Genomic DNA, 26261 nt, shown 5'->3' with positions numbered 1-26261 from the left:
ATGATTGTCAGGGCTGCCTATAACATGAAGCAATAAGGTAGCTGCACTTGGCCCAGGCTTACAGTTGGGGCCCATGGCAGCTGTTCTTTGGGATCCCTCAACAGCTGCCATGATCTGGAAGTGGAAGTCTGTGTAGTAGTCAACACATGGTTTCTCCAGCACGCCATACGCTAATAACATCATATCCCAGGCTACAGAGAAAGCCATAGCAAGGATCTCTGTGCCACGAGCTGCACAAACATTCTTCACACTCAGGTACTAAAACAGACATTAAGTTCCTCCCTCCACAAAACATCAGCTACTTACCAAAATAATTTGGTTAACCCATGCCATTATCTTACACTATGGGTAAAGCTGGGTGTGTTGGGATTATCAACATTTATATGTGTTCTTTGGGTGTTGGCATAAAAAGGGATACAATTATGAGACCCGTTCAAGCACAGACTGGCCATGTGGCACACCGGACAAATGCCGGTTGGGTCAGTGACCTATAGGGTTGCATACTTATTATTATTTATTGTTTTATATAGCGCCATCAATGAGGTTCTGCTGTGTATGACACATAACTGCTGGCCTTAAAGTGCCTGGGCTGCTTAGTCATCTCCAGCCTGGCCCTGAACACCATCAAAATGAAAAAGTGAAAAAAGCTGACTGCTCAAATCAACTCTCATGAATTAAATATCAATACCACAGATATTCTATCTAAAATTATTGCTGAAACCAAATTATTACATTACTGTCCTAAAATTCGAAGTTCCTACAGCTTCCCTCTGCAAAATTGCATGCCCTATCCCAGTTCCATCCGATGATGCAGTAGCCTGTTCCTCAGGGGCAAGGATTGGTTGCTACTTGGTCTAAACCTAGAATGAAGCTTGTAGAGGAGAATCTAGTGTAATCATGCGAATGTGTGTTACCAGCACCTGTGCATATTATTATTATTATTTATTGTTTTATATAGCGCCATCAAATTCTGTAGCGCTGTACAATGGGTGGACAGGACACAACAAGTAGTATGTAACATAACAATTTGATTTACAGAGACAACAGGTGAGGAGGGCCCTGCTCAAACGAGCATATGGTGATCCCACAATCCCACCATCTGTAAACAGATCCAGTCCATGGGAAAAAATGTCTGGCCTATAAAAAGCATTGATAAACCAAGTATCAAATACCTGGACTAAAAGATGAGAAAACCCTATGTGTGAATTTTAATATTTTATAGGAGAAGACGTGTATTGGAGTTGAGTTACAAAGATTGCAAATCCATTATTAGCTGGCCTTGTGTGCATTAAAGGACAAAGACAGTGCTGCCCAGAAGGAATTTCTATTTAGTTAATGTTTTTTTCGTGTTATATGAAATATTTTCTTTGTGAATGGCTGGTAACGGCCATGTGTGGTTGGCAGGCTATGGACTGGATTGTCACTGATTGCATATAACGGATCACTAGCTGGGTTTGCCAGGACAGGGCCCTCAGCTGCAATACTGGGAACAGATTACCCTACTGGGGTAACAGGCATAATAATGTGCCACTGCTCAATCAGCTGGTTACAAATGAATCCTGTGATCTCTCCTGTTGGCTCATTTACACTTTTGGGGTCCGTGTTTAGTCTGCACAGCCCCCATAGCACGCTGTACCTAGAGCAGTACATCTTTTCGAGATGAAGTGCCTAGAAATGATGTCCTATGTATCTACTCAGTTAAGCGGCAGAAGTAGGTTTTGGGTTGGATCGGGGCAGATGACTTCTGTACCAGATATAACACATGTTATGAAAATGTAAAAAATTACAAACTACACCACTCAGGGATAAAGTACAAGATTTCTGAACACATTTCTATTGTTCTGTGCCTTGGACAGAGTACATGATGTTAGAGACTCCGGAAATACTGTTACAATGTTCCATTAAACTCATCATGAGAAAACCTCTACAATTTCATATTTATCATAACTACTGTGGACGGATATAGACAAATTGACCAATGTGGGAGGCATTATGCTGGTGAAAAATGTCTCGCTACCCCTAAACTTATCAGTAAAATTAAATTAACTCTTTCTGTGCCAGCTAAATAACCTCCATAGACCTCACATTTAATTTGAGCCGCATCTCTTTTACATGATTTACACGCCGCGCTGAGCTAATGTGAACTTGATTAAAGGTAGGACAATCATCCTTAGAGTTCTGCTAAACAGTCCGTACAAATAAAAGATATAAATAAAAGATATTACACTAGCGTGTAATCTACATTGTACCAGCATGCCTAAAAAACTTCACGTGTTCATATTAATTTTATGTTAAAATTAATAAAATTATGTTTTGCCGCGGAGAATACATTTAGTAGGGTATTTAAACTGATATTATGACTTGGTAAACATTATCTCTCAGCCTGGCCACCTTGCCGTAGTGGCAGAAACATGCTTCCTTTGTTGCATGTGAGTGCAGAAAGGGGGGGGATGGGTGTTAAACAGGAGGTATGGGTGGAGGGGCTTAGCCCTCCCATGGTGGCAGGAGATCAGAGAGGTTATCCTTGCCATAATCTGTAGTTAATAAGGCATTGTTATGCAATGATCAGAGTACACCTAAAATGAAAAAGACTGGTAGTTATCAACATTGGGTGCCTAATTAATTGCTTAATGTGTTTTATGTACAATAGCTAAATACAAACTACAAAAATCCTGAAATCCTGGAATACCTGCTGTCAGATGAAACTGAAAATAACACACAGAGAAACAGGATACATAGCCCATACTATACATTTTATAATAATACACTACGTAAAGAGAAATAGCATTGTGTGGGTATGATATTTCCAACGAATGTTTTGTTACTATGTTACTATGACGCACGTCGCATCTCAGTTTATCAATTAATTTAGTGTTTTGTAATTTTTCGGCATGGCAAATACTGCCCTAGAAGAGAAAATACATGAGAACGTATGGTAATTTCAAATGTCACCCATACCATGAAATAGAACTATGGTCTGGATATCTCTCCAAAATATAGTTTACACGTGGGAAAAAGTATACCTAGCATAAAATTTAAAATATATATATTTTTATTCATATGAACCCACAAAAGTAATGTGCACAGAGACCAGCTCTAGTGTAAATTAAGCATGTAGATATGGGTTATCCGCCACACGTCTTCCATAATGGACTTAATCTATGTCTCCTCGTCCACTTGGTATAACAATATGGAGTACTGGATATTTCATAGACTGTCCTCGGTCAGGTATTCTTCCCGATACAATTGGCCCCAATATCCACATCCAATAAAATCATTCTACGCGTTTCCTTAGGAAAACTCCCAACTTCTTCAGGGTATTCAGAGAGTATAGCAGCTAAGCTAATACACACGAAAGACCTATCTCTATATACACACCTCTCCTCCATCCTAACAGGCAAATCAAATAGAAATAATATCCAGTCAGTAATAATATGGAAGCAGCAACACTTAGGATCCTTGTAGTTTTCGCTTCGGCCGTTTCCGTGTAATTTCGCAAGGAAGCGTCTTTAATTTTGCGATAGAGTTCCACTAGTGATATAGTCAACAATGGGATCGATGAGGATGCATCATTACTGTAATGCGGCATTCACTGAATAGTGAGGTGGTTCTCTACGCCCCGTGCATGATCAATACTCAACAAATAAATGAGAAATTACCATAGCGAAGCAGCAAGATATATACATTAAATGTTCAAAATCATCATAATAATCTATACATTAACCTCTCAATAAATCATACATTAACAATCAAGACCAATCGAGTACTTGAAAAATTGAATAAATACAGAAATGATATATTCTGCAGATTTAACTGTTTCAATATGACGTTATTTAACACAGGAAATCTATAAAATCAATTTCTTGATAGAAAACAAATATGATCATGTGAGGAGTATACAACACGTATACATTCTGGTTTGCAGATCATTAGTTGGTACAAAAACAAGAAAGAAAAAGAACAAAGAAGAAAGAAAAAGGAAGAAAGAAGAAGGAAGAAGATCACCCTTGAAGGAATTGAGACAAACTGTATCTGAGGGCAGCAGTGATGATCTTCATCGTGCTCATGCTATGTTGACGAACTACTTCTTTCTAACTCTGCAAGCATATTGAACTGAAGACCGAAAAGAAGATGTCGTGTCAAAACTAGAGGATGTTTTTTTTGTGTAATTGTTTATTATTTTATCTTGAAGTGAAAATAACTTTACAGTCAAGGCTAACAATCAGTACCAAAGGCACCTGTGTTACCTTGTACCTTTGCAAAAGCAAATAGTTTCATGACTAATAATGAGCTTTCAAAGAGAATGATAGTCTAGGAGTGGACCTTCCCCAGTCTGTAACACAGACGCACTCTCGTGACACATTGTTGTTACAGCTGTAGTAAATGCATTTACAGATTTAAAAAGGGAGGCAGCTTTTACTATGAGATGTTGGAAGAAAATACATTTTGGGATATTAATATCTATCCATTTTACAAACTCACCTGTGGGTAATTTGTGTTGAATGATGCATGTGGTCTGGTTTAGTTTTGTAACATGTATTGCATGTAAATAAAAACAAAACAACAAATTACAACAATTACAATTTCTAATTTTTGACTTATTTCTTTATTTAAGGGGTCAGAAATACCTTAAAAGATCCTAAATGGCTATGTAACGAGGCCACTTTTCTGTTTATAATCTCAGCACAGAACCCTGTATCATAGAGAAAGCCAGTAGTGAACACGTGTGCAGCAATTGCCAAAATCATAAATTATGTGAATGAGCAGGGGGTCTGTGATGTATTTATTTGTATCTAGGGTTCTGTTTTAGGTCTTTCCTAGTTTGGCCACCAAACCCAGCAGATATCCCATGGGCCAGAAGCCAATGGCATTTCCCATATCTTTTTACTGCCACTTGTGCTGCACATCTTTTAGTAGGGTCTGGAAACACACAAGTGCATTCTGCAAAAGTATTAGAGCCGGGCCAATTTTAATCCCCAATCTGTCCCTGCAAATCCTTCTGACTTGCTTCCTCACACTGATAAACTGTATGTATAGATTTATAGTTTCATACCTTATTTCTAATTACATTATGGCACACTTGGACATACAATTTATTTCCTTCTCACTATCATGCTTTTACGCTGCTCCTATTCAAAACACCTTATTGCTCTGTTGTTAATGGTGTGTTCTGCCATGTTTAAGTGTTAAGCAGGATTATGTAAAGACTTTTGTAACCATTCCTGGTTTAATTGTGAGAGCCCACCATGCATCATGCTTAGAGAACATTAATCCCAAATTCTCATTTGCATTTGTACTCCTGCTCCTAGGCACTATGTGTAGATAAATGAAGAAGCCTCATGTAATCATTTTTATATCATATCTTTGATTAAGGCAATTTTTTTTTTCTGGGACACATTTTGTAATTGTAGATTTGAGTTTGTGAGGGGAGCGCTGATGTATGCCTGGGGAAACTCCTTGCCTGCCCAGCCCCCTCTTATGTCTAAGTCACCCTGTGCTCTTTGGGAGCACAGGATCACCAGAAAACCCCATCTGGTCTGCCCTAACCAGACTCTCATGGTCTAGCCGGCTATGGGGGCTCATGCGCCTAGAAACCAGGGGGACGCCCACCAACAATTGGAACTGCATTACTACGGACATCCGTTGTCTCACCACGTTGCTCTTTTGTGGTTACACTATGCTTGTGGCGGGCAACACTCGTAGGTGGTTAGGGAGAGGAAGCTCATTTGGGAACCCTGGTTTTATTACCCATTTTAGGACTGGGATTTAACCAGCTGTGGCTTTGGAACTCTGGCCCAGCTCCCGCGTGGACTATTCCCTGGGACGTTTCCGATGCTTTCGATTGGAGTCCTGACGTCAGATCAAGTTGCTTTTGGGAACATAACACCCTCGGACTCCAAGATCTCCATTGGTACCCCGGGATTAACGCTGATCCCTCTGGATTACCCTGATATAGTGACTCTTTGTTGAGCGGGTATTGCTGGCCATAGAACTGGATGGAGGCGCCGGCCTGTCTGGTAGTTGATGGGATTATACACCTACAACTATGTTGTGTGTATAAATATCTGTGCTGTTCCCAATAAAGTCAGTTCCTGTTTTATCTCAATACGAGCTCTGTCTTGTTATTGGGGTAAGTCTCGGTGCTGTCCTTGTCAGAACAGTAAAGCACTATTTTGCTATGCTATAGTGCCATCGAGGTACCTGAGGAGCAGTGTTTCCTACTGTCTTCGATGCTAGCTCCACCTGCTTAGTCTTGTATTCCTGGTGGTTATGGGGAGAAGGTGTTTCCTACTGTCTTAGATGCTAGCTCCACCTGACTAGTCTTGTATTCCTGGTGGTTATGGGGAGAAGGAAGCAGTGTCTGGCGGGTGTACCCAGTCGAGGTACGGGTCAATCCCATCACAGTGATGTCTCTATGAATCCTTTTTTTCGTGAGTACTGGTATGAAGATGGTCAGATTATGTTCTATTATTATACATATACCACAGAAATCATTTGTTTCTCCGTCTCCTTCACTGTGATCAGCAGGGGGGAGCACTGGGAAAGCCTAGCAGTCCGCACTGACAGCTACTGGAAGGGAATACCCGATCGTGTTATCGGGCCTTCATTTTATGGTGGTGTACACACTCATGCATAATTGCATGGTCGGAAGCCAGAAACGTTGGCTTGTGCTGATAGGGGAGAGTCTCCTGTTGAGATGTCCCTGCCACTGCAAGAATGTCAGGATGTACCAGTAGGTCCTAAGGGGACTGAAAGGGTTCACTTTCACAGCTCCATCCCTTGGTTGTGGTCAGGTAACTGATACCTCATTTCAGCACAGCAATTCTAATGTTACTTTTTGGTAAATGTGATTGGAAACACCATAGAAAAATCACATATATATATACAGATTGGGGAAGGATAAAAAAAAGCCATCCAGTCTGCTCTTTCAGAATCACTTTCATTAAGGATAACTTTATGCAAATCCAGTCTTCCTCTAGTTGTTTACAGATGTTGCCTGCACTACTTCCTCTGGAAGTACATTCTACCGCTGTAAGGTAGAATTTTCTCACATTACTTCTCAGTCTTCAACTCTAAATTGAAGCCTTGTTTTCTGCTTCGGGTACTCCGCTTATTAAAAGTTCTTTATTTAACCCCTGCACATTCAATTAATCGTACGGCTTCCCTCTCCCTTTTAACCTCTTAAGGAATGGACATTTTTGCATTGCTCATGTTTAGCTGTAATTTTCTTCTCATTTAGTGTATCCGCACAAGTTATGTATTGTTTTTCAGAAAAAACTGATATTTTTTCACAAAAAATATAAAAAAGAGTGAACAAAACTGCTAAATAGATTCTAATATTTGTTCCGAGTTTAGAAATACCCAATGTTTGTTTGCAAGTTATACTGCAATAGGTACAAGCAGCTTTTGCTATTTCAAAACCATTTTTCTTCAAATCTGGTAACCCTGTCCCCATTTCCTACAAGGGAAATCTTTGAAGCCAGCCAATTCAATTTACCCCACCAAACCATTTATTTTGAAAACTAGGCATCACAGAGAATTTCAAATGCTCATATTTTAACATGTTCCATGCACTAATTCAACTACCAGCCTTTGTCAATGTTTGTGGCAGTAATGTATGTGTCAATACCCCAATATAAGTTTAGCAACATCTCCTGAGTACAGTAATACCTCCCATGCATGGGTTTGTCAGGTTATTTGGATACAAAAAGTCCAAATTTGGAACATACGCAATTCAGTTTTTGAACTTGGAATTCTGACATCTAGTCATCCTGCCCCATTTGGGACATCTTTGAACTTGACCAATTGAAATGACGCCATCAAACATATATTTTTGAAAACTAGACACCCCAGGGTATTTCAAATGGTGGCCTTTGTTGTGGTAGTCTTTTTTGTGTGTTTTTAACACACATTGTACTTTAGGTATGAATTTATAGCTCCTGTGATAAGGTGCAGGGTGTTGTCTCTGATTGTGTGTACACCCCCCCCCCTAGGTTTTGTAGAAAGGGGTAGGATATTTAGGGAGTATATGTTGTGTGCAACGTAAGAAATAACAATCATATGATTAAATATGGGCCCCTGGGGTGGAGCATACAGAGAGTAGAGTGGGCCAGTGCTCCACCCTGCAGTAGCAAGGATGGCAGTGGCCTGTTTTTTATAGTTTGCAAGGGACATCTTGTTAGTAAGAACTCAGAGGTGGGATTTATTTGGTAGGGTTTTGTTTTGTAATGTATGTTTGTTTGTTGCCTGTTAAAATGGACTGTACAACAAAGTGTCCGGATGTTCCGTTGATTCCACAAGACTGTGCCTATTTAATACCCTAGAGGACGGTGCTTTGGGTGGGTGCGGGTTCACGCTCCCGGTATATGTCACTTCAAAACAACATCCCAATATGTGTTTGAGGGCTAAAAGGCCACATTGTTTTCCTTTAATTTTGACATCTTGTCAGTATGTGCCCATGTCCTATTTGGGACATCTACGATTAAGCTTCACGGTGACACTTGCAAAATTTCTCTCCATTGGCTTTGTTATTAAAGTACTTTTTTCAATAAACTTCATATTTTTATACCAAAAGGACCCCTGGCTGGCATTGCTCTCCTGGGTCAGGCCCAATAAATACATCATTGTACCTCAGCATTCATAGGGTTGCTTCTGTCTGAACATATCAGGATCCACTTATGTATCTAGAAGCTGTAATAAGGAACAGACTAAACAGATGATGCATGCAGAAGGAGGTGTGTAGGACATATGAGGAACAAAAATCAGTTTTAGGGGTCCATGCGGGAAGCACAGAATGAGGTGCGGAATTCAAAAATCTGTTGGATGGAAGGGAAAGGGTGGATTGGGAAGAAGAGACGGGGATGGTTCCCCATCTTCTTGTTTTCCACTACGGAGCGGGGGAGAGCAGGCGCACGGAAGCTTCTTGTGTAGCAACTCGTACTACAAACAATTCTAATATATGGATGCCTCCCATAATAGCGATGACTCACGGGGACAGCCAACACTATTTTATCCCAGGATGTCCATATGGATTTTATACTCCCCGCCTAATATACTTATGTATACATCAGAGAGTTGAACAAAGACAGGTAGAATTGGGGACAGTTTGAGCGCAGCATCCTACGAAATATGCATCGCACAAGGAAGACAAGTAACAATCAGTATATGGAATATACACTATAGAACCTACTATCCCTTCGGATACATAGAATCTGGAGGCATATAAGACCCATTGGACCCATCTAGTCAGCCAATCCTACCTGATGTAGAGACTCAGACTTTAATCAGTCCTTGTCTTACCATAGATTCAGGATAGCTTTATGCCAATCCCATGTATGTTTAAATTCCCTCACTGTATGAACCTCTACCAAATCAGATGGGAGGCTGTTCCACTTACCTACCACCCTCTCAGGAAAGTAACACTTCCTAACTTTGTATTTTCAGCAAGTACCAGGCAGGATTGTGTATTTTACAGTATCCTGTTATATAGGCGAGTATTACGACTCCTCTAGCCCTATAAGTAGTGAAGAGTATTGAGGTGCTGTAAATAAACCCGGTACTGGGATCCCCAGCCATGCTTTCTCTATGCAGGACTCGCCCTGCACAGGGTTGCGTTTCCTAGTCCGAGATGGGAGTCACGTCCTAGGGCACTGCGTCACCCCCGAAGACTCTCAGCTACAAAGTCAGTAGGACCTAAATTAACGGTAACTGAGGCAGAAAATAAGGAGTTAGCGGAGCGCGGAGATCGAATACCGCAACACCGGACACCTTAACGCCAGAACCGTGTATACACCGACACACAAGCGCTTCCAAATACTTCTGAGCAACTCCACCCCGGCAACCATCTTCCCTCATCTAGGGTCCGGTCGTGAAGAAACATGCAATATGATTGGCCAGTAAGGAAGCTAAGTGCTGTGTCGAGGAAGGTTACTGGTTAAGCTGGAAAAGGACCTTTGTCTCGAGATTTGTGATTGGGCGCCGTGGGCCAGGCTGTGACTCTGCGTCTCCCCCCACCTCTTTGCTGTGTGACTGTGTCTCTGGCGGTGTCAATGGCTCCTCCTGCCGCGGACAGACGGGGCTTACGGGAGGGGATCTTTTCGGGGCTCCTGTGAGAGCTCCAGGCACCGGCTAAAGGGAGGGGGGACTCCCAGGAAAAGCAACACAAAGGAAGGTTAAGGAGGAGAGTACGGTCCGGCAGTACCCACGCACCTTCGAACCGCTTGGCACCCGACACGGGCGGACGGACGGACAGGGCGAGCCCAGCTCTGCGAGCAGCCAGGAGCCCGGTCTGCGGCCTTCCCCCCTCGACAGTCAGCAAATGAACTCGGTCAGAGCAGCGAACAGGAGACCCAGGCGAGTGTCGAGGCCGCGCCCGGTGCAGCCGGAGAGAAACAACGCCGGGGAGCGGGGTAAGATGGGCTGTTGGAGCATACCGGTGGGGGAGGAGGGTAGGGGGAGGAGGAATGAGGGAGGGGGTCCCGGAGGTCGCATTATAAGCGCATTCCCAGGCCGTAGCTCTTAGGGCCTAGTCTTTGCGCAGCCTCGGTGAGCGCCGCCAGGAAAGTGCGCGGCTTGTGCAGTGTCCAGGCCCCAGGCCGCGCTTTGTCTGCCAGGTTAGCCCAGACTGCGGCCCTGCGAGCGCAGGCTCAGCCAGGGGCCACAGCGCAGCCCCCCCCACCCCCGTACACAATACATCTGGCCTGTGTTTAGTACACAATAGATCTGCTCGGTGCCTAATACACAAGCACAACCTCTTGGATTCGTGTACACATCGCAGTTGTCCAGTATCTAATACACAAACACAACAGAGGCCAGAGCTACCCAACACACAACAAAACAGGAGCCCTGTAATAAACACGGCTCCAGAGGACACTCATCCCTTTAATCAGATGGAAGCCAAAGCTATCAATGGCAGAACATTCATGCATAAACATCATCTTGTACTAAATACATACGTGTCGTTCTATGGAGACATGTAAATAATCTACAACAATGACACCGGCAAGTATGTACACTTATTAACCAGTGTATACATCTGTGTGTGTGTGTGTGTGTGCGCAATTGTTTTGGGAACGAGCCTGTGTTTACTGGGTGTCCACAGTGATTTTGTGTACAATGTGTACACCTTTTAATTGAGCCGCAAAAAAAAAAAACGAGTTTGTAAACCGGCTACAGTGTACACAGCTGTTTAAATTGGGTTAATTTGGATAGATCCCGTAGCACCGCTGTATTAGAAGACAGTGAAAATGTTTAACAATTTAAAATGACAATACTATCACGCGTGAAAACAAACGGGTACAGAAGCAGCTGCTCCGAGGAGCTTACAGTCTATTCAGATGCAAAATGACATCATACATGCAAATAATCTTAAACCTAGGAATGAAGAGTCTTTTTGTATTACATTATTCAAACCGTGACGAATATGTAGCAATTCTTTTTTTTATTTATTTTTTGGTAAGTATCGCATAAATACATATTTTGTACACACAGGTGTATTCTCTGTCCCAACTCTTAACGGCGTAAGGTGACGGCTTTTATTTAATTTTAAATAGCGGAAGCCTTTTATAACCCGTTAAGGGGGTACACCAGATGCTCACGCTTGGCTTACACGCCTTCTTTCACAGGCTAGTGCCGTGTAATGTCAATTCCCACCTAATTTTATTTATGTGCTTACAACCCCCTTAGACTTCTGTCTAAAATACATGAAACGTTCCTTTTGGAGAGCATCCGTGCTTTTTTCTAGAAAAGCACCAAATGATTACATTAGAGCAGATCTGACTCCAGCTGTACGGGACAGCATTTGGAATTCTGACACACGGAGTTGGAAAGTCGCTGTAAACACCGAAAACTTTCTTCCTCTGTCTTTAACATCAAAACTTAGAAATTGGAATAAAAGGCAGAGATGGGCAAACCTAAACACAAAGAGACAGATGTACGGAAAGAAAGAAGCACAGAGCTGAACTAGTCCGCCACATTACCGGCGCCCAATGACAATATTTTCTGCCGCTTTATTCGGTGAGTCCGGTGCCGTGTCGTACAAATATGAGTGTTTTCTCGGCATCTCCCCCGTAAGCGTTTTTTTGGCTAGACTTTTTAGAATCAGAATTGGAACACATACCAGGATAAATGCTGCATACTACAAGCTGTGTGTATTGAAAATGTCATCGTTATAACATCCAGGTCCAGCGTTGGCACACACTAACATTTTATGGGAATGAGTCTCTTCTCTGTCATATTGAAAGTGTGCAAAAGAATAGTTACTATGGGAAATAACAATGTTTCCCCTTAAAGCCATTCATTATAGCTATATTTATATATCCATCATTATGAATATCTTACACAAAAAATAATGCTTGGTAGTAACTCTGAGGCAAAGATTACAGATGGAACCAGATGAATGAAGAAGAATCACAATGACATACCTAAGGGCTTTTACCTTAACACTATAACATCTGGTACCACAGAAACGTTTTATCCGCGCATCTTTCCCAATAAAGGTCCAGTTACTATAGGTTTATGTGTTTCCTTCTTGGAATTACCATTTTCTAATAAGATTAAGACTTTTTTTTGATCTGGATAAACATTAGATAGCTTAAAAAAAAAAAAACCACACACAAAACCATACCGTTCAGCATCTACTAATATCGGTGTCGGCCACAAATCCAATCCATGTGTCAAGTGTTCTACTTGCATTGTTCTGGAAAACGGAGCATATGAGACAAGGGGGTCTGTACATAAAGCCACGCCAGATCAATCAACATTTATACAGAATGTTACGTGGTCTCTATAGAACTAAGCCCAGCTATCGCTATACAGTTTAAAAATGCTGGTTGGTAGTTATGCCCATTTAAAGTTTACTAGTCCCTTTCCTTCTGAACTGGATGTAACTTAGATGGAAGTAGACTCTTCTAATGAACCTTAATAAGAAATGGTGAGTTTGTGCTGGGTGCGGGGGGGTTACTCAACCAGGGCAGCACTCTAGCCCTCCTCCTCCGTGGCCAGTCTTGTGCGGAGCGCTGGGGGTGATGGGACGTTGTGTTACTTTACAAGAAAACTCTGCTACGGAGGTCTGGATCCTCTGTAGTACAACTTGGCTACTTTCAAGGAAGAGCTTTGAGTAGTAAGGTGGTCCCAAGGGTTTATCTGCTGCCCTAGGCCTAGTCAGTGACACCCCGTGTGTCCCAATTGTTCTGACAATTTACCTAAAAATTTCAGTTGAGTAAATGTACAATTTTAAAGAAAATGTTATTGGGGAAATGTCCTCCTTTATAAATTGCATCCTTATAATTTTTTAAATCATGATAGACGTTTAGAATCTCATTTCTCTCTGGCCCTATTATTCAGGTTTTAAAAGATATTGCGCCTCCCCAATTGCAAGAGTGCTGCTAATATTGATTTTCCAGTTAACATCGAGGGCCGGATTTATCAGAAGGGGTCACTTTCACATCCGTAACAAGTTCTGACAAAAGTCCATGTTTTACCGTATGATATAGTAATCTAAATAACCGTTTTAAGATTAAAAAAAATAATAGTTCAAGTATAAATATGTGACTACCTGGCAATCGTAGTACGTGCATACATTTGTACCAGTTTCAAGGCAACCATATTGGCCATTTTCTCAGGATACATTTAATTTTCACATGTTGCTGTCCATCTATAGTGTCATCGGGCAATATGGACATTTTCATGTGGTTCCAACCCCTCTCCCCTATGGGTATGCCCTTTACCCTGCCCCTATAAACCCTTGGCTTAGGGGAGATGTGTTCGGCTGGATACACCTCCTGGTGTCTGTGCCCGTGTGGTGTACTCACTACCAGTCTGCTCCAGGGCTGGCCCAGCAACAGTTCTTAGGGGTCTAGCAAGACTCCCTGTGCACATGTGCAGAAACGAGCATTGATTACGTTGGAAGCATTTTCCTTCCAATGATTGGCTGCTTTGTCCAACCAATCCGTGGGCAAAGAAAAGTATACTTTAGGGCTGCAACTAACGATTATTTTAATAATCGATTAATCGGCCGATTATTTTTTCGATTAATCGATTAATCGGATAAAAAAAACAATATGCAAATTTTTCGTTTATTTAAAAGAATTTAATGAACTGGATGTTAAAAAACAACTTAAAATTTACATTAACATTCTTATTTTGTTATGATGTAATAAAAAACAATATTTTCAAAGTACAAGAACCCAAACACAATATTTATGAAACAAAATAACCCCAAACATTCTGAAAAGAGGTGGACTATTACTGTTCAAGAAACTTTGCCCCAGCACTTTGCACTTTGCACCCAGCACTTTGCACCCAGCACTTTGCACCCAGCACTTTGCACCCAGCCCTGGCACTTTGCACCCAGCACTTTGCCCCCAGCACTTTGCCCCAGCCCTGGCACTTTGCATCCAGCACTTTGCACCCAGCATTCAGCACTTTGCACCCAGCCCTGGCACTTTGCACCCAGCACTTTGTACCCAGCACTCAGCACCCAGCACTTTGCCCCAGCCCTGGCACTTTGCATCCAGCACTTTGCACCCAGCACTTTGCACCAGCACTTTGCACTTTGCACCCAGCACTCAGCACTTTGCGCCCAGCACTTTGCCCCAGCCCTGGCACTTTGCACCCAGCACTTTGCACCCAGCCCTGGCACTTTGCACCCAGCACTGGCACTTTGCACCCAGCACTTTGCACTGTGCCCCTGCACCCAGTCTCCAACTCTGCCCTGCACCCAGCCCTGCCCCCACATTCTGCCCTGCCCCCACACTCACACTCTGCCCTGCACCCACTCTGCCCTGCACCCACTCTGCCCTGCACCCACACTCACACCCTGCCCTGCATCCCCACCCCCACTCTGCCCTGCACCCAGTCTCCCACTCTGCTCTGCACCCACACTCACACCCTGCATCCCCACCCCCACTCTGCCCTGCACCCAGTCTCCTGCCCTGCACCCCCCACCCCCACTCTGCCCTGCACCCCCACCCCCACTCTGCCCTGCACCCCCACCCCCACTCTGCCCTGCACCCACACTCACACCCTGCCCTGCATCCCCTGAAACCCCACTCCCACCCCGCCGTGGACCCCCACCCCCGCGAATCGCTCTGTGCGAATGGAGCCACTCGCACAGAGCGAACCGCTCTGTGCGAATGGAGCCACTCGCACAGAGCGAACCGCTCTGTGCGAATGGAGCAACTCGCACAGAGCGAACCGCTCTGTGCGAATGGAGCCACTCGCACAGAGCGAACCGCTCTGTGCGAATGGAGCCACTCGCACAGAGCGAACCGCTCTGTGCGAGTGGAGCCACTCGCACAGAGCGAACCGCTCTGTGCGAGTGGAGCCACTCGCACAGAGCGAACCGGAACACGTCACATCCGTCACGTAGCTAGAAGAAGGCGGAGACTGCAGAGCGTGTAGCAGAAGCGGGGAACGCTCGCGGAGGTAAGTAAAAGGAGCCGAGTGCTCCAACAACGAATTGATCACTCGATTAATCGATAACGGAAATCGTTATCGATGATTTCCGTTATCGATTATTATCGATTTTATCGATTCGTTGTTTCAGCTCTAGTATACTTAATGCATTTCTGAGACTACTTTAAAACAACATTAAACTGTCCCTTTTAACACACTTACTGAATGCATATTCAAGTGCTTAAACCTACTTTAATATTCATTATCTGTTGGTGAGGCTGTATGGGGTGCTTGCCTGTCCCCTGTCTGTAAGTGTAGAGGCAGTTATGAGTAACATTGTGAATATGAGATGTGTCCTCAAAGAACCGCCAATATGGCAACCCTAGTTTAAAGTGATATAAACAGTAACCTCTCTTTAATTACAGAGCCGTCTGATTAGCAACCATATAGCAACTAGCCTTTGTGACTGCTGATAGCAACCATGTATCGCTACACATTGCCAGGAGAATACAGACCTCCTTTTGTTCAGTTACCCAACCAAGTGTAACATGAATAATTTACTAGACAACATAACGAGGGCTAAAAAAAAATCTATTAAGGTATCACCGTGTAAAATTATAAAGATTAAATTGACACCCATGCAGACCATACTTTTGGTATTGAGTTTGGCGGGCCATATTTTTTTTACATTTACAGGGGAGCGTAGACAGTTGAATCAAATTGGCCATGTAACAGACCCCAAAGATTTCTTGGCCCGTATCATGTGGCTTGTTTAACCTACATTCAGCCAGCCTTGAGGTATCAGTATAAAGTACATTTTAACTTGAGACAAAAACAAGTGTGGGCTTCTGAATAGTATAAATAATTGAAGCTCATACACATAAAATATTCTACGTTAAGTTGTAGTATTACATGAGAGCCAGTTATTGTTGTTAGGGAGGAAGTAAGTAAAGTTGGCTGTAAGTGTTATACCATGAGTATTGAAACTGAATATCAGAGCCAGGAGAATGAACAGAATAAAATTTAGGTATTTTTTTTTCATGTCTTATAACTTATACATAGTACAGTAAATTGAATAAAACATTTGAACTAGAGCTGAAACAACGAATCGATAAAATCGATAATAATCGATAACGGAAATCATCGATAACGATTTCCGTTATCGATTAATCGAGTGATCAATTCGTTGTTGGAGCACTCGGCTCCTTTTACTTACCTCCGCGAGCGTTCCCCGCTTCTGCTACACGCTCTGCAGTCTCCGCCTTCTTCTAGCTACGTGACGGATGTGACGTGTTCCGGTTCGCTCTGTGCGAGTGGCTCCACTCGCACAGAGCGGTTCGCTCTGTGCGAGTGGCTCCACTCGCACAGAGCGGTTCGCTCTGTGCGAGTGGCTCCATTCGCACAGAGCGGTTCGCTCTGTGCGAGTGGCTCCACTCGCACAGAGCGGTTCGCTCTGTGCGAGTTGCTCCATTCGCACAGAGCGGTTCGCTCTGTGCGAGTGGCTCCATTCGCACAGAGCGGTTCGCTCTGTGCGAGTTGCTCCATTCGCACAGAGCGGTTCGCTCTGTGCGAGTGGCTCCATTCGCACAGAGCGGTTCGCTCTGTGCGAGTGGCTCCATTCGCACAGAGCGATTCGCGGGGGTGGGGGTCCACGGCGGGGTGGGAGTGGGGTTTCAGGGGATGCAGGGCAGGGTGTGAGTGTGGGTGCAGGGCAGAGTGGGGGTGGGGGTGCAGGGCAGAGTGGGGGTGGGGGTGCAGGGCAGAGTGGGGGTGGGGGGTGCAGGGCAGGAGACTGGGTGCAGGGCAGAGTGGGGGTGGGGATGCAGGGTGTGAGTGTGGGTGCAGAGCAGAGTGGGAGACTGGGTGCAGGGCAGAGTGGGGGTGGGGATGCAGGGCAGGGTGTGAGTGTGGGTGCAGGGCAGAGTGGGTGCAGGGCAGAGTGGGTGCAGGGCAGAGTGTGAGTGTGGGGGCAGGGCAGAATGTGGGGGCAGGGCTGGGTGCAGGGCAGAGTTGGAGACTGGGTGCAGGGGCACAGTGCAAAGTGCTGGGTGCAAAGTGCCAGTGCTGGGTGCAAAGTGCCAGGGCTGGGTGCAAAGTGCTGGGTGCAAAGTGCCAGGGCTGGGGCAAAGTGCTGGGCGCAAAGTGCTGAGTGCTGGGTGCAAAGTGCAAAGTGCTGGTGCAAAGTGCTGGGTGCAAAGTGCTGGATGCAAAGTGCCAGGGCTGGGGCAAAGTGCTGGGTGCTGAGTGCTGGGTACAAAGTGCTGGGTGCAAAGTGCCAGGGCTGGGTGCAAAGTGCTGAATGCTGGGTGCAAAGTGCTGGATGCAAAGTGCCAGGGCTGGGGCAAAGTGCTGGGGGCAAAGTGCTGGGTGCAAAGTGCCAGGGCTGGGTGCAAAGTGCTGGGTGCAAAGTGCTGGGTGCAAAGTGCTGGGTGCAAAGTGCAAAGTGCTGGGGCAAAGTTTCTTGAACAGTAATAGTCCACCTCTTTTCAGAATGTTTGGGGTTATTTTGTTTCATAAATATTGTGTTTGGGTTCTTGTACTTTGAAAATATTGTTTTTTATTACATCATAACAAAATAAGAATGTTAATGTAAATTTTAAGTTGTTTTTTAACATCCAGTTCATTAAATTCTTTTAAATAAACGAAAAATTTGCATATTGTTTTTTTTATCCGATTAATCGATTAATCGAAAAAATAATCGGCCGATTAATCGATTATTAAAATAATCGTTAGTTGCAGCCCTAATTTGAACAGTGTCCCACAATGGTAGGTATGCATTATTGCAGCTAGAAATGCTGCACAGCGTATAAGAGCTGCATGTGTCGCCATTTTGAGGTTTAAAGGTGGACGTTTCTCCCCTGGTGGGGGAAGAGTTTCCGACGTGACAATATAAGGTGGAATGGAATCGAGGCAGCTTGTGCATCTCTGACCTGTTCAACGGTACCCCTAAAAATAATTTACTAAAAAAGAGTAAAACAGGAAAAAAAAAATTACGTTTAGCAACCAACAGGGCAAGGTTACTTTCCCACTAAATGCTTACACATGTGTTTGTATGTGTGTGTGTATATAAATATATATATTTATAGTAGGTTTGGATGTGTAAGACTAGCTGATTAGGCCCCTGCTCTACTTTACGTATGTAGGTTCTATTTCTGGAGTACTCTGTAATTACACATACCTGTCACCTTTTACATATCTGGGTCATAGCTTCCGAGTTACTTCTTTAAGGGATCATGTGTAATATAACCCGATATGTGTTTCGTTTAAATATATCTTCCTTCCATAATGTTTTTTAAGGAATAGGGCTTAATTTATCATAAAAATTTAAAAAGGATTCGGTGGGTAAGTGATTAGAAGGTCATTGTACTGATATTTGGCAATAAGGGTCCTATTACAGGTAACATTTAAAAGTTAGGCAAGGTGAAATAGAAGCTGTCTAACCGTCCCCTACAAGGGGAAAATGACAGCTGTCTAATTGCCAAAAAAAAAAGTTTAACACCAAAAGTTACTTAAATGCAAACTGTATAATATGAAAAGTGGCAAATGTAGCATGTGAAACGCTTGTTTTGCAGTAAACATTTGCATTTGCTTTTTTTTTTTTTTAATGCTCAGAACAATTTAGATTTAAAACAAACCAAAACTTCTTAATTTAGCTTCAGGAATTTCGTTGGTTTTATTGTAGTTACCATTCAGCATCCCTCCCACCAACTTGATAGACGGGTTCCTTTCTGCACGATGTAGTTACTACATTTAAAAAAAAAAAAAAAAAAAAAAAAAAAAAGGGGAAATGTTCCTGAAAAGACCAGGAGTTGTAATACTGGCGTGTAGTCATAAAACAGTCAGGTTGTAAATATGAGGCTCTGTGGTTCTAGCTCCATATGTATCGCTTTCCTTCCTGCTTGTCTATGTACACAGCCTATTGTGTTTCTGCTGATACCGTGGAGCTTATTTAAGGATAAACTGCCCTGATGGCGCATTATTCGTTCGTAGGCTCTGAAGGTAGTTGCTCCACACAGGTAGTAAGTGGATGCCAAAAACGTGCAGCACCGCCTCTCCTAGGAATTTTACGGTAGGGAATCATCGGTGATTGGTGTAATTAGTGCGTGAAATGATAATTGAAATGACAAATCATTGAGTGTTACGGATATTCATCTCTGAAAATGAGGCCAGGGTTTTTAGTGGCAGAAAATAATTGATGTGTGATGGTGCCTGGTACACGCCTGTAAAACCTAGCGCTCCATCCGCAGGTAGTTGGGTGTTGTAGTATGAAGAAGTCTTCAGCGTCCCTACGGCTGAGCTGTGTGTGAAGGATCTGCGTGTGCCAAAGAGCAGACAGGGATATCCAGTTGGGGAGAGGGCAACTTGGACTCATATCATACGTCTATTTCTCTGAAAGGGAAACCTGGCAACCTCTAGGTGAATTTTGGTAAACTTTGTAGTACTGCAGTGTGTTGCCTAACAATGTCGTCTTGGAAATACCGTATTATGTTTAACGTGTAAGAAGTAAAAGAGTACCTGAAGTTATAGCTTGAGTTTCTCTACATTACTTTGTCATTTCATAAGGTAGAAAAATATTACCCCTACTATAATGAAGGAGAAATGTTAGAACAAGAGGCCTAAAACCAGAGGATGAGAGGCTTTGATGTAATGTAAGAAAGTTTTACTTTACTGAGAAGGTGGAAGAATAGCAGCCAAGGTGGCCAATACCTTAAGAGAACATGTGTGGAAGCTATCCTGAATCGAAGAACTGATTATGGTCTGAGTCATCTTCTATGGTGTAGTAACATCTGAGATATAACCACAAGCAGTTGGATCATTTTTGTCTTTTGGAATAAACTTTAGGAGACCAATGGAGTTGGCATGCTGTCAATATAAAGTCAACCATGTCCTGGAAAGTTCTACAATTTAAATTAAAAGGTATTTGAAGAAGTAGGCAGGTTGGACATGTTATCATCGAAATACTCTACAGGGCGTAGAGGACCCATTGCCATCCTGGTGACACGAAGGCTTACGTATGTTCTCAATACTTTCTCTGGATAGCAGGCTTTAGCAACTCATCTCATTCTGATTACGCTATGGTGCCGAAGGGGTTGGCCTATTGTAATGTGAAATCAGAGGATTAAAAAATGCAACTTTTTGCATTAGTGAATAAACCCCTTGGAATTTCTATTAAAGTCTATTTAGGATTCAATATATACATGTTTTACTCTAGCCATATGTAGATTCCAGTTGCTATTGGATATTTGTTTTGTAAGCGCTGAAGCGTGTGTTGTACAGGTGGTCTGTTGGCAAGCTTCCCCCCTGGGGCAGGGAATCTGCAGGAGGAATCAAGTGACTCCTCTCATGTGGCCCCGCAGACTGCTTGATGGGGCTTGTAAATAGCTTCCGTGGTATATCAACACATTTAACCAAGTCAAGGATCCATACATAATGTATAGTTCTATGAGGGAATTTAGATTTTATATATCCTCATAATAGTTAGATTTAATCAAATGTCTTAAGCCTGAATGCATTACAAATCTGAGAGGCAGCTGCTTGGGAGGAGATCGGCTTAGAATGGGGCCATTTTTGATATTTGTGCAAATTAAATACACTAGTTGAATGAGGCGGTGAATTTCAAACTGCGGAATCCGCTTTCCATTGTTGCTTGCAAATCACCTTAGTGCCCAATTCTTGTATTAGTAGATTTATGTGTCCTGCAGAGATAAATGACTTTTAGTCCGCTCCTCTCCCCCTGCGGCCGGCACCCTTGCTGTGTTTGTCTTTTCAGCCCCAGTGTGTTGCCCAGCCAAGATCTTATTGTCTACAATAGTCTGGTGAAAAGGTGAATCCACCCCTCACAATCTCCACTTTATCCCCCACCCCATGGAACGAAGCGAGAACCCTTATTTGGTCCTGTTTGCACTGAAACGCACCCTTCCCTGTTCCTGGAGCAAGACGTGGGAATAGCTTTATCTCCTCTTTTAATGTGTTGCTTCCGTACAAATTATGTGACTGCTATGTTAACGTTGCTGCTTCAGGTATTACTGTTTACTGAAACATTTAACAATTTTCTTCGGCATATTTTATTGAAATACAATATTTTAACGACACTTTATGTAGAACAAAGCTTTATGGCATTCTGTGTCCTGACATTCGTTTATTGCGTTTGCTCAGCAAATATGTTCATAATATGACTTGCTCAGACTTCAGAGTCTAATAACACAAGTAGCTCAAAGCAGCTCAACACACATAAAATACATACATACACAATTGCTTCTGGAACCCATTGTAAGGGAGGAGAAGGAAGTGGATTTTGGGATAGAAAATTGATTACTAGTTTTGTAATCTAAGAACCACAAATCCAAACTATAGGCAACTTTGTTAATTTTGTTTTCCAAAGGTCTGTGCATGCGAAGATAGATCTGTATAGATGCCAATCAGTATCAAAATGTAAACATCTTGAGTTTTTAAAAATTGTTGCTGGAATTTGTCTTCCGCTGACCTACTAAAATGTCATTAACATTTCAATGCATTGCTGCATGCAAGCGATTGCCTGCAACAAATCAAAACCTTACAGAAACACTGACCTGTGAAGAAATTGGCAACAAAGCCTTGCTGTCGGCAACCATTTTTCCCTGCAGAATGGAAGAATGCCTGTAGTAACTACAGGGAAAAAGCATATACTAATTAGCTGAATAAAACAAAACAAAGTACTAAACCTATAGAAGTATCAATTCAGTGATATTGGTTCAGGTTCTCTTTGACCGTTTTCCTTGTCTCTTTGCAGATGTATTGATTGTGTTTGCGAAAAATATTTTCCATTCTGAAATAACATTCCTCTGTTTAGAAATCTATATATACATGCATGGCCCAGCGAATGAGCTCATCTCTATAACGTATAAAACCCTTCTTGGAATTGTCGATCATGCTGGGTGAGACTGGGTGCGGTGATGCACTTGTTCCATTGTGACCGTACTCTTACTCAGCGTTGCAGAGCTCCAGCCTGGTCCAGCCACTACAACAGTATCCCTAAACGCTTGTTCACGCATATCTCCGAGAAAACCTTGTATCTGGAACTTTACTTTTTTCACGGGAGGTAGAAGCCATATTCAGAACTTTTAGGTGTAGAAAAAATGCTGTGATGTATATTACATTGTTTAACCAGAAATCAAGGATAGAAAATATGCTTTCATTTCTTGATGTGATGGCAGCTCTTGGCAGCCACCGACGGTACTCATTTTAATTATATGCCTGCTTGAGCATACTCCAGGCATCAGCGATTCATGGGCTGTGCTCAAGTTTGTTTTGCTTGTAAAACAGTCCTACAACCCAGCTGTGAAACATCAGCTTGTGAATCATCCGCAAGAAATGTAGTTAGTCCTGGATGATGACTTATGTATCGAACACACAGGAAGTGCCTTGGCAGGAAAATGTCCATTCTCAATCGCTTTGGTGCATCGGCTGTGAACGTTCTCCGAGGTCAAACAAGTGGTTCCGATACACTTGTTTCACATAGAACATGAATGAATAATATCCTCTGCCGATAGTTATTAGATGTATTGTACTTTAGGTGCATTAGCTTAATTAATCCAATGGATTGTTCTGTGTGCTAGATGGGTCTGCTTCATGAGTAATGTTGCGGTATTCATTGGCTGCTTGTAAATAGACGGTGTAATGGGTAGTGGTTATATGGGAGCTGTCTTACACTATGAAATTGTAATGTGCATTGCTGTCTACCAGGCTTCGGTGGTTTCTTGCGTTTTGGTACTATTGTTTGTCGCAAGCTTAATTTAAGTATTGGTCTAACACATACGGAGAAAAAAAACGTGAGCAGCCTTAAAAGATAAAACCGCCTGGCATCTAACTGCAGAAGAGGCTTCGTTGGCTAAAAATATGGAAAGCCATTATCAAAATGAACTGACCATCTCTACACACTGTACTACTAACATACCTTCATTGTAAGGCTTAATATTGAACACAATTTAAAAAGTCTCTCCATATGTGACATTCTGATCTCTTATGAGAGGAGGTATGCATTCTAAGTTGTGTATGTATCGTGAAAGGAGGATACTGCATCTTCGCTTCTATGTATCTAAGCCTAAGGTGACGCAGGCAGATTTGCTGCCGGCCTTCCGTCTGAAACAGGTCTCTATCATCTGCTGTTCTGTGGGAATGCTTGGGATATGATGCGTTCCTGTACCCTGCTCGGTATGAGCTTCGTCATTGAGTGACTCTTAACACTAATACATCACTGCTACAAATGCAATTTCTTTCCACCCCACCATAATGGTTATATGTTGGATGCTGCAGGCAAGTGAATTGTTAGTGGTGGTCCTCAGAGAGAGGGGAGTAGGCAAAGCTGAGAAAGGGTCTTTAAAAAAAAAAAAAAAAAACAATACGTAAAGAGCTGCAGTGACCTATTTGTCACTTGTTGTTCAACTTTTGGCACCACCGATTGGGTGTTTGAAGCAGCCAATCAGTGTCAGGAAAGCACATGCGTGCCCCCCCATGCCCATGAGTATTCGACTTACCACCACAATATGGAGGAACCACTCCGCTGTGATATGCCGTAACATGCATGCAATGCGTGGAGTATCCCTTTTAAGGGTGATATTTGTATAAAAAGACTCCTATATGCCATTAAAATGTTTGTGTATTTCACTTTTGCATTGGCCTGTGATTCTTATTCTATTACACTATATACTTGCATGTGCTCGGGGTTACTTTTTCTTTTAAAAATTAGAGTATTATTTTTACACTTGAGTTCATTTCTCTATAGATTTTACTGAAATACACACGTTGAAACCTCTCTGCACGTCTTGCATCTTCCAAACTTACATTTTTTTGTAAACGCTTATTTTATGGACAAATTGGCTTTTTTAATTATTAAAAACGCCTCATATAAAACTTTCTTAATTAGTACTTATTAAATATGTAGACAAACACTTTAACTGGTTACCTAACAACATGCTGTGTTGACATTGTTACCAAGTGTTCGTTCCCTGCAATCTCCCAGTGAATGCCGTTAGGCTGTTCTGTCCTTTTGTTTTTTCTGATGAATGGTTTTGGGTTGACTATTTGTATAATTACAGAAAAACAATATTACGTACACTAAAATATCAATATATTAACCTTATTTCTGATTACTGGTCAGTATAATTAGTTTTCTATAATACAAGAATAGAATTAAATGAATGAATTATCAATTTTCATTTTTTGGCGCATTTAAAAAAATAAAATTATAGAACATGGCACCGAGATGTAGATATTTCAGAGTGGGCTTTCCATTTGCTTTTTTGGGCAAGAATCCCTCAACTAAGTAAAAAGCTTTTTAACTCCCTACCTGTGGTAGAACTGTAATTAAGGTTAATATTCATAGAGATGTGATGTGAGTAATTGACAGTCTCGTCTGTTCTGTAGATGAAGTGCCTGCAGACATGGTTGCAGAAGAATCAGGTCCTGGTGCACAGAATAGCCCATATCAACTTCGCAGGAAAACTCTTGTCCCCAAAAGAACCGCTTGCCCCACAAAGAACAGTATGGAGGTGAGGAACGTCTTCTTTTTAGCGATGAATGTTTATTAGGCGTTTTTTTGTCTGGTTGTGTGGTGTAATTCACTTCAATATCAATGCCTATTTTGTAGTTGGAGAACAAGGCATATTCTTTTATATTTCCTGCTATTTCTTCACTCTTTAAATGGTTCTTTTTGATGTTTCTCCCCCAAAGGGTGCATCCACCTCAGCAACTGAAAACTTTGGTCATAGAGCAAAACGTGCTAGAGTATCTGGGAAATCCCAAGATCTGCCCGGTAAGTTACCCGGTACTCGGCACCAACATCACGCTGACAATGAGATGTGTTTCATGAAATGTGTGATGAACCATTCAAATATTCCATTGTTACAAACGGAATAAAGCGGGTGTCTAATGCTCCTAGCTTCCTTTCACGTCCTCCTCATCATTGACCTCTATTCAACACGACCAAGCTCTAGTTTTAGAACATTATAAGCAGATGCAGGTTGTTCACCGACAAGTTGAAGTGGAATGTTATATGAATAAAGACACACAGAAAAACAGTTTCCCTTTAAAATGGTCTCGTCAATACATAGTTTGTTAAATCTAGATTTAAAGTAATGTTTGAGTCCTTGGTAGGGTAAGTTATGAAACGTATTATGTATATATCATTTATCTTAATCTCAAAACATCCCGTATTGTTTAGCCGATTAAGCAAACTCAACTTTTCAAACTTTTGTTCAATATCCGACACGATCATGCTTCCTCCAGGAATCTGGGACAGCCAAAAACCAAAGGTTATAAAACAAATTTAAGTTATTCAGCAAATGTTCTTATTCCTAAAACAGAATGGTTACAAGTTCTGTGGTTTTCTATTTGTTTGTAAATAAGTTTTCCTAATAGCAGCACCTGCAGAACAGTATCTTCAAGAAAAACTACCAGATGAGGTCATTCTAAAGATCTTCTCTTACCTGTTGGAGCAGGACCTCTGTAGAGCAGCATGTGTGTGCAAGCGTTTCAGTGAGCTTGCAAATGATCCTATTTTGTGGTAAGTACAAACTTTCTGTAACCGGTTGTGTCATTACGCTCCTAGTCCACCTTAATTGTTTCACACGGCTGCCCCCAAAATGGAGATCACGGTTTGTGTCCATGCATAATAAATACCAAGAACAAAAGTTATGGTGGGTAAAGGTGATGGAAACCCTTCCACTTAAAATATAGGGGGTAGTAGAAGTATTAACATCTACAGACACCAGACAAGCCAGAAAGCGTGTTTTTCCCTCAGAAATCTCATAGTGATGCCACAACCACAAGGGATTCTGGGTAGGCACATGTAAATAAGGTTAACAATTATCACCTTTGCCTCTATATCC

General features: G+C 42.4%; 1 protein-coding gene and 1 long non-coding RNA gene across 3 annotated transcripts in view; one reads left to right on the top strand and one right to left on the bottom strand.

The window, feature by feature from the left end:
- LOC128484817 (uncharacterized) overlaps positions 1-10323 on the bottom strand; it is a 20121-nt gene extending 9798 nt beyond the window's left edge. The window contains exon 1 of the long non-coding RNA XR_008351202.1: positions 10210-10323. This is a non-coding gene — a long non-coding RNA (uncharacterized LOC128484817). The remainder of the gene's footprint in view (positions 1-10209) is intronic.
- Positions 10024-26261, top strand: part of FBXO11 (F-box protein 11) — a 27506-nt gene continuing 11268 nt past the window's right edge. Inside the window, exons 1-4 of one of the 2 annotated variants that reach the window (XM_053461361.1) lie at positions 10024-10409; positions 24799-24923; positions 25105-25186; positions 25795-25936. In XM_053461361.1, coding sequence (XP_053317336.1) covers positions 10319-10409; positions 24799-24923; positions 25105-25186; positions 25795-25936 — 440 coding nt within the window. In that variant the 5' untranslated portion in view covers positions 10024-10318. Of the gene's footprint in view, positions 10410-24798; positions 24924-25104; positions 25187-25791; positions 25937-26261 lie in introns of both variants that reach the window. The other variant, XM_053461360.1, reaches the window with a different exon arrangement.

This window comes from Spea bombifrons, chromosome 3 (genome assembly GCF_027358695.1).
Source record: "Spea bombifrons isolate aSpeBom1 chromosome 3, aSpeBom1.2.pri, whole genome shotgun sequence".
In the NCBI taxonomy this organism is placed as follows: domain Eukaryota; kingdom Metazoa; phylum Chordata; class Amphibia; order Anura; family Pelobatidae; genus Spea; species Spea bombifrons.
Note: the sequence above shows the minus strand (reverse complement) of the source record. Positions and strands in the feature narration are given on the sequence as shown.